The 14,246-nt window shown below is 40.7% G+C and overlaps 1 protein-coding gene across 4 annotated transcripts in view; it reads right to left on the reverse strand.

Annotated features, from left to right (window-relative positions):
• The window catches only part of LOC117343475 (putative sodium-coupled neutral amino acid transporter 11), a 78,177-nt gene that overhangs the window by 23,328 nt on the left and 40,603 nt on the right, over positions 1 to 14,246 (reverse strand). Inside the window, exon 1 of one of the 4 annotated variants that reach the window (XM_033905838.1) lies at positions 2,371 to 3,050. The exons of 2 other annotated variants lie outside the window; for them this stretch is intronic. In XM_033905838.1, the coding sequence (XP_033761729.1) occupies positions 2,371 to 2,445 (75 nt within the window). In that variant the 5' untranslated portion in view covers positions 2,446 to 3,050. Of the gene's footprint in view, positions 1 to 2,370; positions 3,051 to 14,246 lie in introns of those variants that run through there. One more of the 4 variants, XM_033905839.1, reaches the window with a different exon arrangement.

Raw genomic sequence — 14,246 nt, forward strand, 5'->3', positions numbered from 1 at the left:
TGTTAACCTGTTTATACACTCCAAATTTTACACTATATATTCCAAATGTTACATTGCATGTATACTGCAAATGTTCTCTGACGTGATATCTGTGCCGGATGTGTAGATTTACCTGTCCGTGTAGCAAGCACAGGTAAATGAATCTATTTTTAGAGCGTGTAACCTGTATGTTTCTGAACCAATGGCAATGGTCGGTAACAGGTGTTATGGTTTATAGCGGGTGTCAACTATAATAAGAACAAATATTTTGTTTTTCTGCCGATGATATAGTTATCAACTACGGGCCTCGATCGGATAATTTGTATAGACACTCTTATAGTGGTTGATTTAAAGTAGGGAGAACAGCCCCGCCCCCCCCCCCCCCCCCCCCCCCCCCCCCCCCCAAACACCTAAAGTCAAAGATTTGTGTATTAGGCGAAAGAAGAACATGTTCCTAGATCTACTGTAACGAGAAATTCTCTGAACGCCAACATGTTGGGTTTTTTAACGATATAGTATATAATTGTACTATATAAGCTATATTGCTAAAATCTAAAATAATTAATGATATTAGGGACATTAGGTCCAGATGTTTCAGATGACTAGATGTCAGCAGTGTCCCCATCAGATACCATGCCCAGAGTATAAGCTAATAGAGATTTCCCTGTGCAATATCATTTGGAAAGAGAAATAAAATGTTGTGGTTTTTTTTTTTAATTTATTTTTGTTATTTGTTTTTTGTTTTTTTTTTCTGTTTTTTTTTTTTTAATTTTGAGCTGAAATGAATGCAGATTTAGTTTTTGGTCTAAAAGTCTTAGATTCGACCTGTAAAGAGACGTGTTATTGGTCCACTGTAAACCGTCAAAGTTACAAGTATTTTATCCCCGATTTAAGAGGTTGTTCTGGCCTCCAATGCGTACATTCAATTGAGAAGTTATCCCCGATTTGTATTCCAACCTGTATCCCGACCTGTATCCCGACCTGTACCCTGACCTGTATCCCAACCTGTATCCTGACCTGTATCCCGAACTGTATCCTGACCTGTATCCCAACCTGTATCCTGACCTGTATCCCGAACTGTATCCTGACCTGTATCCCGAACTGTATCCCGAACTGTATCCCGACCTGTATCCCAACCTGTATCCCGACCTGTATCCCGACCTGTATCCTGACCTGTATCCCGAACTGTATCCCGAACTGTATCCCGACCTGTATCCCGACCTGTATCCCGACCTGTATCCCGATCTGTATCCCGACCTGTATCCCGAACTGTATCCCGACCTGTATCCCGACCTGTATTCCGACCTGTATCCCGACCCGACCTGTATCCCGACCTGTATCCCGACCTGTATCCTGACCTGTATCCATACCCGACCTGTATCCGAACTGTATCCCGACCTGTATCCCGACCTGTATTCCGACCTGTATCCTGACCTGTATCCCGACCTGTATCCCGACCTGTATCCCGACCTGTATCCCGACCTGTATCCCGACCCGACATGTATCCCGACCTGTATCCCGACCTGACCTGTATCCCGACCTGTATCCTGACCTGTATCCCGACCTGTATCCCGACCTGTATCCCGACCCGACATGTATCCTGACCTGTATCCTGACCTGTATCCCGACCTGTATCCCGAACTGTATCCCGACCTGTATCCTGACCTGTATCCCGACCTGTATTCCGACCTGTATCCCGACCCGACCTGTATCCCGAGCTGTATCCCGACCTGTATCCTGACCTGTATCCATACCCGACCTGTATCCGAACTGTATCCCGACCTGTATTCCGACCTGTATCCTGACATGTATCCCGACCTGTATCCCGACCTGTATCCCGACCTGTATCCTGACCTGTATCCTGACCTGTATCCCGACCTGTATCCCGACATGTATCCCGACCTGTATCCCGACCTGACCTGTATCCCGACCTGTATCCTGACCTGTATCCCGACCTGTATCCCGACCTGTATCCCGACCCGACATGTATCCTGATCTGTATCCTGACCTGTATCCCGACCTGTATCCCGACCTGACCTGTATCCCGAACTGTATCCTGACCTGTATCCCGAACTGTATCCCGACCTGTATCCCGACCTGTATCCGAACTATAGGCGCCTAATTGATAAGTGAATTCAAAGTGGACAAGTTGTAGGTCTTGATAAAATCAGTAGGATATAGCCACTTCACGACCCTAACAATACTTTACACACGGAAACATAATTATATAAATAGTTGTTGTTGATTATGTAAATGAATAAGTACGACTGTTAACTTTATACAAACCCGTGTCTACCATCCTAACACTTGGTTATATTTCATTATTAAAGAAGATTTCCCATGTGTTTGAACATCACTCTCCCAAAAATAAAAACCTCGCCTGTATCTCACCTGGTAGTCATTGGGTTGGGCCTTTCCAGGAGGATCGTCCGCAACTGTTACTTCGATCTTAGACATTTTCAACATGGCTTTCCCTTAGTTTTATCGTAACTCCAAAGAACAAACACACTTTGTAAATTGAAATAGAAATAACGAGACGCACAAATCATCCCATGGCCTGGAGTCTTCCTACTGTTTCCAAGTCATACTGGTTACCTTCTCTGTCTAAATTGATTTTTCAGTTTTCAAAATCAAATAAAGCCAAAAAGAATATAGGACTATCGCCTTGCACTTCCTATCTCCCAAACAAGAGAAATTACATCCAAACTACGAAATGTTAAATCATGCGCGTGGGACCCTCACAGCGAAATAAGTCGAACAGTTGTTTGTAGGCACGGCTCGACAGGCTGATACCCAGAACAACATCCACGTGTTAATATGCCAAGAGAGTCATTCCAAATGTCGGCGAGAAGAACTGTTTCGCTGTCTCCGAATCTAAGACCGTCCAAGTCAATACGACAGCTCTGTATTATATATACGTTGTATATGTCCATTGACCACTGTGTGCGCGTGGGCAGCTGACCCGTCTGTCTCGTCCGTACAACAGACAACCTGCACGCGATGAGCGTTTTACCTGTTGTCTGGTACCTAATGATACCGACAGGCGCTCAATTCGATACATATTGAACTGAATTATTCATGATGTGAATGTGCTCAAAACATATACGTGTACACAAGAGTTAAATATAATGAGTAAGGTATATACACAAATCTTGTAATGTTTTACGGTATTGAGTATTGTAAAGTGATTGTATGTAACACAAAAGTCTAATCACTGAGCTAATCTTTCAACCATGGTCTGATGATCACCTGTTCTATACTAGTAGTGTATACGTAGCGACTTTCAGTGAGCACACGGTACGTATACGGAATAATAAGGCTGTCCAATGGGAATACCAGCCGAGTTTGCGTTAGCAAGGAGACAAGCATGGTTGATTATAACACAATGTAACTCATCAAGGGAGCAATGCTGGATCAGTCCAACTCCACACCACAAGGGGTAAAAACGACTGAATGTGAACACGTATAAACCCTACCACTAGTAATACTATAGAAATCGCCCGTGACTTTCCATTTCATTTTCAAAATTCTCATTTTGCGTTCCAGCCAACCTGTCGGGCTTAAAACCACAAGAATAATTAGCCGTAATTAAACTCCAAATTTATTGGTCCGGAGACAATGATAATACATGGAGAATTATACTTTGTTTTCGTACGAATTGAGCGTCCTCTCTCTAGGTACGATCGGACATGGTGTTCCATAAGGTCGAACGCCCCCTTTAGCCGACATCCGCCATGTAAATATAGGTACGATTGGACAGTGTGTTCCAGAAGGTCTGGCGTCTTCTGTCGTCGACACCCGTCATGTTTATCTAGGTATGGCCGGGATGTATTGATTGTTACATTAACCATGTAAGTAGATACGATAACAAGATAATCAACCTCTTTAGAACACCCCTCTTTACATTGACCACCTCGCTTGTCGTCAGCGTAAGTCAGATCCCCTTTTTTATGAAATCGTAAATCTTATAAAAAATTGACATCTTACTTGATCCGGACGGGGTACAGATTTGGGTGAAAGTATGTATGCCATGCCAAATCCTAGACAGTTTCATGTACACGGAATATAAGTGAACATTGTTTTTTTCTATATCTCAGTAACGGCTTTGTAACTGAGGTAAAATAAGTTCATACAGCGGGAACTAGGAAGTTGCTGGGATTGGGTGAGGCGCATCCGGAACTCCTCGGGGAATATATTATTACAATGTACCGTAGAGTATTTCGGGGATAATACCCGATGGGTTCAGAATGGGACACGGCGTATATATTTTATCCTAAATCGCCGTGTTGATGTCGCCTCACTTTCGATACGTATTGCCGCTTCCTCAAACATAGCTTGTACACCGATAGTTTTTGTAGACCGGACTAATTACAAGCAAGTAATGTTCTGGTCAAGTTTGCTACTGGACTTTCCAATAAGTCAATGGAAGTACGAATGGCCATCTGTCGATCATAACGATTTATGTGTGATTTAAAGTTTTCTGACATCGGCGAGTACAACCTTTAAGACAAATGTAATTGTTATGTAACCCTTTCTTTTGAAAGGAAAACGATAAGAGTTCCTATTTTAAGTACGAACTTTAAAATGTATAGTGTTGGTAACTTGTCATTGATTTCTGCAATACGACCGAAATTTGATTTATTCAAGAAGGTAACATGAAGATCTGAATACAGAGGGATACAATGTGGACGAGGCAACGTACAATGTAGCAAAGTAACAACAGTGGTTTTGGGAGGTTACAAATGGAGTCCGAAGATCAATTTTGGTTTCTCTTATGTCCCCTGAGCAGACGACATATTGTCTCTGAAATAGACTGCTGTTGTAAACTTTGCACTGTTGTTTAGATATAAACACGTAGTCTGGTTCGCTCTTGTCACTCTCACAATACTGATGTATGTGTTCTGTCGTGCTGAATTGTACTTAGGGCTAATTTTGTTGATTTGGTGCATTATGGGTCGTCATCTTCCGGCTCGGCGTGGATGTCACGTGATCCACATTTGATATTGGCAAGAAGGCGAGGCGGCAGACGAATTAAGCACCGTCACGCTATTTAAGACGCTGATCTATATATAACACGGATCTCGTATACAAAACGAGCCTTAAATACGATGTCTGATGAGATTAGCTTCTTGTTATCTTGTATGAATTTACTTTCCGGAATCTCCATATATCCAAACCAGACAGAAGCCTCTCGCGACAAATATAGACAAAGCTTTACAATACAATGCAGTTAACCCCCTTCTCACGTTTTCTCGCCACTAACATCGTGAGACAAACGCGCATCACTTTCATTTTCCTCCTCTTTGTCGTAAGTTACATTCGATGAGTTCCTAATAGCCAATACGCACTGTCCAACTCCCCCTACTAATCAAACAAGCCCATGTATACTAGTCTTTCATTGAAGAAAATGTATGTTTATGATGACAGCTTTTCGCCGTCTTGAGATGCCTGCATATAAATCCGTTCGCACTGAAGGCGCAATCAGCGTCTTAAAATAATAAAACTTTCTCTTAAAACAAAATCCAAACAAAGTATCGACTCTGATTGAGAAGGTCTAGAAGTTGGATTGCTCAGGGGAAACTCACGTCGTCGGAGAGGTAACCCACTCGGACGATCAAATTAAATGTACAATTGTATGTCCATTTCGAGGAAAATATCAAATCCCCGTCAACGTCTACGTGGCCGCCTATTCTGCCGATGAGTGTGATCAGCGCGGCCTGGTGAGCGATGGAACACCTATATTTTTCCAGCATTCCACAAGTAACTAGAGAGTTATTATCAATCATATCGAATAATTATTTACTCATGTCAAATAAAGTCAACTTTGCTGGCTGTCTTTTCAAAAGACCTTTCTTACTCGGCTCTATTTATGTGTCTCCTCGTGCGATGTTTGGAGAGAACACAATAACATTAAATTGCTAGATTATCTGTTTTTGTATTACATGTAACTATAAATAACTGACACCTGATGTTGATGTTAACTCGTATCTCGCTGTAATGCTCGGCTTTACTAGGCTGGATTATCTACGCCCCGTAATATCGAGACAGATTTAGAGAATTACTTCCTATTCAGTCCTGCTTTGAATGCCTTATATAGCTAACAAATTATATATCAAGGGCACCTTATCAATTAAAAAAACGTGATCTTGTCTTTTAATTTATATCTTTCTTCAGGAAGCTTCTTAAATCACACTCCACCCTATTCGCTACAACCTTCGATACAGACATTTCGCAGGCCAGGATTTCAATTTCCATGCGATTAACACCCTGTCACTAAAACACTGATTTCCCCATTGACAAAGACACCCCACTCCTAATGAATACAGATATAGCGAGTCTCTACAGTAATAGACACCCCACTCCCAATATATACAGATATAGCGAGTCTCTACAATAATAGACACCCCACTCCCGATATATACAGATATAGCGAGTCTCTACAATAATAGACACCCCAATCCCGATATATACAGATATAGCGAGTCTCTACAATAATAGACACCCCACTCCCCGATATATACAGATATAGCGAGTCTCTACAATAATAGACACCCCACTCCCCGATATATACAGATATAGCGAGTCTCTACAATAATAGACACCCCACTCCCGATATATACAGATATAGCGAGTCTCTACAATAATAGACACCCCAATCCCGATATATACAGATATAGCGAGTCTCTACAATAATAGACACCCCAATCCCGATATATACAGATATAGCGAGCCTCTACAATAATAGACACCCCACTCCCGATATATACAGATATAGCGAGTCTCTACAATAATAGATATCCCACTCCCGATATATACAGATATAGCGAACCTCTACAATAATAGACACCCCACTCCCGATATATACAGATATAGCGAACCTCTACAATAATAGACACCCCACTCCCGATATATACAGATATAGCGAGTCTCTACAATAATAGACACCCCACTCCCGATATATACAGATATAGCGAGTCTCTACAATAATAGACATCCCACTCCCGATATATACAGATATAGCGAGTCTCTACAATAATAGACACCCCACTCCCGATATATACAGATATAGCGAGTCTCTACAATAATAGACACCCCACTCCCGATATATACAGATATAGCGAGTCTCTACAATAATAGACACCCCACTCCCCGATATATACAGATATAGCGAGTCTCTACAATAATAGACACCCCACTCCCGATATATACAGATATAGCGAGTCTCTACAATAATAGACACCCCACTCCTAATGAATACAGACATAGCGAGCCTCTACAATAATAGACACCCCACTCCCGATATATACAGATATAGCGAGCCTCTACAATAATAGACACCCCACTCCCCGATATATACAGATATAGCGAGTCTCTACAATAACAGACACCCCACTCCCCGATATATACAGATATAGCGAGTCTCTACAATAACAGACACCCCACTCCCGATATATAGATATAGCGAGTCTCTACAATAATAGACACCCCACTCCCCGATATATAGATATAGCGAGTCTCTACAATAATAGACACCCCACTCCCGATATATACAGATATAGCGAGCCTCTACAATAATAGACATCCCACTCCCGATATATACAGATATAGCGAGTCTATACAATAATAGACACCCCACTCCCGATATATACAGATATAGCGAGTCTCTACAATAATAGACACCCCACTCCCGATATATACAGATATAGCGAGTCTCTACAATAATAGACACCCCACTCCCGATATATACAGATATAGCGAGTCTCTACAATAATAGACACCCCACTCCCGATATATATAGATATAGCGAGTCTCTACAATAATAGACGTCCCCACTCCCCGATATATATAGATATAGCGAGTCTCTACAATAATAGACACCCCACTCCCCGATATATAGATATAGCGAGTCTCTACAATAATAGACACCCCACTCCCGATATATACAGATATAGCGAGTCTCTACAATAATAGACACCCCACTCCCGATATATACAGATATAGCGAGTCTCTACAATAATAGACGTCCCCACTCCCGATATATGCAGATATAGCGAGCCTCTACAATAATAGACACCCCACTCCCCGATATATAGATATAGCGAGTCTCTACAATAATAGACACTCCACTCCCGATATATACAGATATAGCGAGTCTCTACAATAATAGACACCCCACTCCCGATATATACAGATATAGCGAGTCTCTACAATAACAGACACCCCACTCCCGATATATACAGATATAGCGAGTCTCTACAATAATAGACACCCCACTCCCGATATATACAGATATAGCGAGTCTCTACAATAATAGACACCCCACTCCCGATATATACAGATATAGCGAGTCTCTACAATAATAGACACCCCACTCCTAATGAATACAGACATAGCGAGCCTCTACAATAATAGACACCCCACTCCCGATATATACAGATATAGCGAGTCTCTACAATAATAGACACCCCACTCCCCGATATATACAGATATAGCGAGTCTCTACAATAATAGACACCCCACTCCTAATGAATACAGACATAGCGAGCCTCTACAATAATAGACACCCCACTCCCGATATATACAGATATAGCGAGCCTCTACAATAATAGACACCCCACTCCCCGATATATACAGATATAGCGAGTCTCTACAATAACAGACACCCCACTCCCCGATATATACAGATATAGCGAGTCTCTACAATAACAGACACCCCACTCCCGATATATAGATATAGCGAGTCTCTACAATAATAGACACCCCACTCCCGATATATACAGATATAGCGAGCCTCTACAATAATAGACATCCCACTCCCGATATATACAGATATAGCGAGTCTATACAATAATAGACACCCCACTCCCGATATATACAGATATAGCGAGTCTCTACAATAATAGACACCCCACTCCCGATATATACAGATATAGCGAGTCTCTACAATAATAGACACCCCACTCCCGATATATACAGATATAGCGAGTCTCTACAATAATAGACACCCCACTCCCGATATATATAGATATAGCGAGTCTCTACAATAATAGACGTCCCCACTCCCCGATATATATAGATATAGCGAGTCTCTACAATAATAGACACCCCACTCCCCGATATATAGATATAGCGAGTCTCTACAATAATAGACACCCCACTCCCGATATATACAGATATAGCGAGTCTCTACAATAATAGACGTCCCCACTCCCGATATATACAGATATAGCGAGCCTCTACAATAATAGACACCCCACTCCCCGATATATAGATATAGCGAGTCTCTACAATAATAGACACTCCACTCCCGATATATACAGATATAGCGAGTCTCTACAATAATAGACACCCCACTCCCGATATATACAGATATAGCGAGTCTCTACAATAACAGACACCCCACTCCCGATATATACAGATATAGCGAGTCTCTACAATAATAGACACCCCACTCCCGATATATACAGATATAGCGAGTCTCTACAATAATAGACACCCCACTCCCCGATATATACAGATATAGCGAGTCTCTACAATAATAGACACCCCACTCCCGATATATACAGATATAACGAGTCTCTACAATAATAGACACCCCACTCCCGATATATACAGATATAGCGAGCCTCTACAATAATAGACACCCCACTCCCGATATATACAGATATAGCGAGTCTCTACAATAATAGACACCCCGGCCCACTCCCGATATATACAGATATAGCGAGTCTCTACAATAATAGACACCCCACTCCCGATATATACAGATATAGCGAGTCTCTTACAATAATAGACACCCCACTCCCGATATATACAGATATAGCGAGTCTCTACAATAATAGACACCCCACTCCCGATATATACAGATATAGCGAGCCTCTACAATAATAGACACCCCACTCCCGATATATACAGATATAGCGAGTCTCTACAATAACAGACACCCCACTCCCGATATATACAGATATAGCGAGTCTCTACAATAACAGACGTCCCCAATCCTGATATATACAGATATAGCGAGTCTCTACAATAATAGACGTCCCCAATCCCGATATATACAGATATATAGCGAGTCTCTACAATAATAGACGTCCCCACTCCCGATATATACAGATATAGCGAGTCTCTACAATAACAGACACCCCACTCCCGATATATACAGATATAGCGAGTCTCTACAATAATAGACGTCCCCAATCCCTGATATATACAGATATAGCGAGTCTCTACAATTATAGACGTCCCCACTCCCGATCTTGTAGTCGTTAATGGACCCATCTTCTCTCTCCACTTAAACAGTTAGCTCCTACTCTGCCTGTTTGATCTCTGGGTAAGGCAGTATTTTTTTCAAAATATCATAACGATTGATTCCTTCTAAAAAAAAAAAAAACAACATGTTTTTCATGTTTTTACAAAAGTGGAAATGATAGCCACGCTGAATAAAAAGGCCTCATCAACCATATAATTCGTATTTGATAATAGAGATAACCGTTTTCGAACCGTAATCTGAGAAACATCCCCAGACCAATGTGTCAAGTCCAAGATCCCAGGAGACCAAGACTGGTGTGTATCAAACATCCCTGTGAGTCGGATCGATACCAAACGGAGAGGGCAAGCACGAGTTGGTAACGCGAAGTCTATCGTGTTTGGAAAATTAAACTGGGCGTCGATACAGTCAGACCACCTTACAGTATATGAATTGTTTTCCTGAAATATGTGGAAATTTAATTTTCACAACATATATACTCACATGGCGATTGTACCAAGTGGTTAAAATCTAGAGGATCTAGAAATATCATGATTGTCCGTTTATTGATTTCGTATGATTATTTTGTAAGTTCATATATAATTAAAAATGATAAATCCAGTATTACACTGACTGCACGACTGTTAGATTCTATTCATCAACACTTTCCTTATAGCGATTATTCATGGTAGACGTCATACAATGCCGGGGCCATGATCTGACGGCATGAACAATAGCATGACGTCATTTACACACTATAGGATACCGTTTCCATTGTTACAAGATTGGGTTTTTTTTTTATTTAAGGATAAATATATTCATGTTATGGAGATATAACATTTTTATAATATAATCTTTATCATGCGAAAATTTACTTTATTGATGGACTCGTTTCCCTTACAAATCATTACGCTGCTCCATCCGCCAATCAAAAGCGACGTTATAAAACGGACTGATAACAAAAAATTCTAGGCCAATGAAAATGATTGTTACAAACAAGATTAGATAATGTTTATATATTGTACACGTGCCGTGTTAGTTTTTATCAATTGCCCAATGACCACTGTTATACTAATACTATTTGAACAGATCTGCAAATATGACTTAATTGTGCTATGTGTTTCACAATGATCACACAACGACGATAGCAATATCCAGGTTAACATTGTTTTTTGGTATATGACTATTCCCGTCCAATAAATGAGGCAGTTTATCTTTTACGGGACTCCTTTTCTTTTTCATTCTTGTTTTCTCGTGCAATCGATTACCATAATATGTCATATCTACAAGAATTGTAAAAACTGTACACAACCTTCCCCATTGGAAGCCAAAATGAACATACATATAGAACCTTCAAAACGTGTCTCAATCTGATCGGACCCATACATCGTGTATTCAGTATTTATATATATAGCATAGAAACACAATTGACGAAGGAAGAGAACCTTATGACTCGTGCCCTGACCGGGCCTCGAACTCACGATCTACGGTACCAAATCGCCTAGCCAGAAATACCTACAGCTTATACTACTATGCCACATCTACGTTCTTAAAAATAACGTCCCAATGGCGCAGTAATAGCCAACCCGATACCCTGACATGATCATAGTGACAAGTCGTCTAGATTGCAATGAATATAGTACATGGATACGAATGGTACACATATCATAAATATATTCATATTCCTCTCGGTCGCGGACTTGACTGTGGTGAAGTTTTGCTAGTGGCATTTCATTTCAATTTGTTATTACTATTATCATTCATTTTATCTCGCAGTAATTTTAATAAATACGATCAAACTATGAATTTCTTCCACAGAATGTAATTTTCAAGACTTCACAACCGAAAGAATAAAGAACGGAAACCTTTAATGCCGGATTCAATATACATCTAAGGATGGTGGTATCCCATGGCGACGGTTCCAGACACTGTTTCCAGGGCAACAGTTCCCAGAATGAAAGCAGCCAGAACCAGCACTTCTGACAAATTCTACAAGTATTTTAAATCAATTTATGTTGAAATATTTATTGAATTAAATTCCCAATGTTTCTGTATGAAACATTAAAATGTTACATTTACTGCTCCCACGAGGATACTGTCAAGACAAGGCAGTATTGATCAGTATTCTTAGAAACCTCCATACCAAATTCCATTCCTATAACTCCAAAACTAAATATTTTATAACGGCTTTATGTCGTTGTAAAAAAGCAAAGTGCTGCCATAGGGCAGGGAAGATTAATTAGAAGGCTCGATCAGGCTCGTTCAGGAGGAGACCAGCCATGCCATAGAGTTATCGAATTAATAAGAAGGCTCAAACTCGTTCAGGAGAGGAAACCAGTTATGTCATAGAGCTATAGCATTGACTAGAAGGATCAGGCTCGTTCAGGAGAGACCAGCCATGCCATAGAGTTATAGAATTGATTAGAAGGCTCAGGCTCGTTAAGGAGGAGACCAGCCATGCCATAGAGTTACAGAATTGATTAGAAGGCTAAGACTTGTTCAGGAGAGAGGACCAGGCATGCCATAGAGTTATAGAATAATTAAGAAGGCTTAGACTTGTTCAGGAGGATACCAGCCATGCCACAGAGTTATAGAATTAATAAGAAGGCTTAGACTTGTTGAAGACGAGACCGGCCATGCCATAGAGTTATATAATCATATAAGTTGTCTTTGATAAATTTTAAAGGTAATCTTGCTAATTCTCTTGACGAAGCATACAAATTATATAGACCAGCACCTTAAATCGCATGGTGCTTTGTAATAGTTGATCATGTGACCTCCCTACTATCATTGTACACGTGATCGCCTTAGTCCTGTTACTATGGTTACCGTACTGAATCTACAGGACCACACAAGGACGGATTTATCTGAAATCAACTTGCTTGCTTTAGATTTGAATCACTTTGCAATTTTAATACCGAATCTTCCCAATCGAAAGCCGTCAGTGACACTTCAGAAGTATACGAATCGGGGGAAATGATAACAATATATCCCTCTGTGACGATGTCGGCACAATCTCGCTCTCACACGAACGCCCTCATAAACTTAGGATGTGGGACTAAAATATGTAATCTTTTATTCCATGCCAGACAATAACCATTGTAAATAGAATTCAACGCAGCCAATATGCAAATAAGATAGTCTGTATAGGATTGAAAATTTGAATAGTTGCATTTTACAGGAAGAGATGCTAATGCGTCTCAATGGCCCGATGGTGACCATTGATTCTACTCGCGGCAACACAGACAAACGTACAGTCTATGTTCATCAAAGAAAAGCATATATGATCGAGCTTATTGATGAGAGGCTTTATTCCTGTAGAAGCTTGGTAAATTCCATACAATATGGCGGCGAGTTTCGTATCACCACACCGTGACCATTGCACCCATTACAAACATGCATGACGTCATACACAGTGAACGTTTGGCGTTAAACAAGTTTGACGTTTTATCTAGGGAGACGCATAACGTATTGGGAAGACATCGGCATTTCCGGTAACTTTAAACAGGGATGATCTATCGGAGGGTTTCTTTGTAATATCTAGTTTGTTCCATCCGCAATATTACTCGTAATGACATGTATGAGTTGATCCTATTTTGAGCTGTTTCCCTTTCCTGATTAAAACCATTCAGCTGTATCGCCTGAATTTAGATAAGTATAATTGTACCGTAACAAAATCGGTTATGTTACATCGGTTTTCGAGCGGACATAAGCATGTTTAAACCATATGAGCTCAATGAAACATGAACTTAACCTGATCTGTCTGTGGTTAGTCGTTTTATAGAAGGCACCATCTTTTGACCACAATCACCTTTACGCTGTACATTTCCTCGTTGCCTTGTAGGTAGTGCGTGAACAATTTACCTACTGTCATCATTCCATGATAAGTAAGAGGCGACTGAATTTGGAATCTTACCCTTTTTTATATTCCTAAACAGGTTGCTCATTCCTGATATCTCCCTTGACATTGTCGCACGCCTGGTCTTTCATTGGGTGTTTTGCCCCTATGAAATTATGG

The sequence above is a fragment of the Pecten maximus genome, chromosome 15, assembly GCF_902652985.1.
Source record: "Pecten maximus chromosome 15, xPecMax1.1, whole genome shotgun sequence".
NCBI classification, from domain to species: Eukaryota; Metazoa; Mollusca; class Bivalvia; order Pectinida; family Pectinidae; genus Pecten; species Pecten maximus.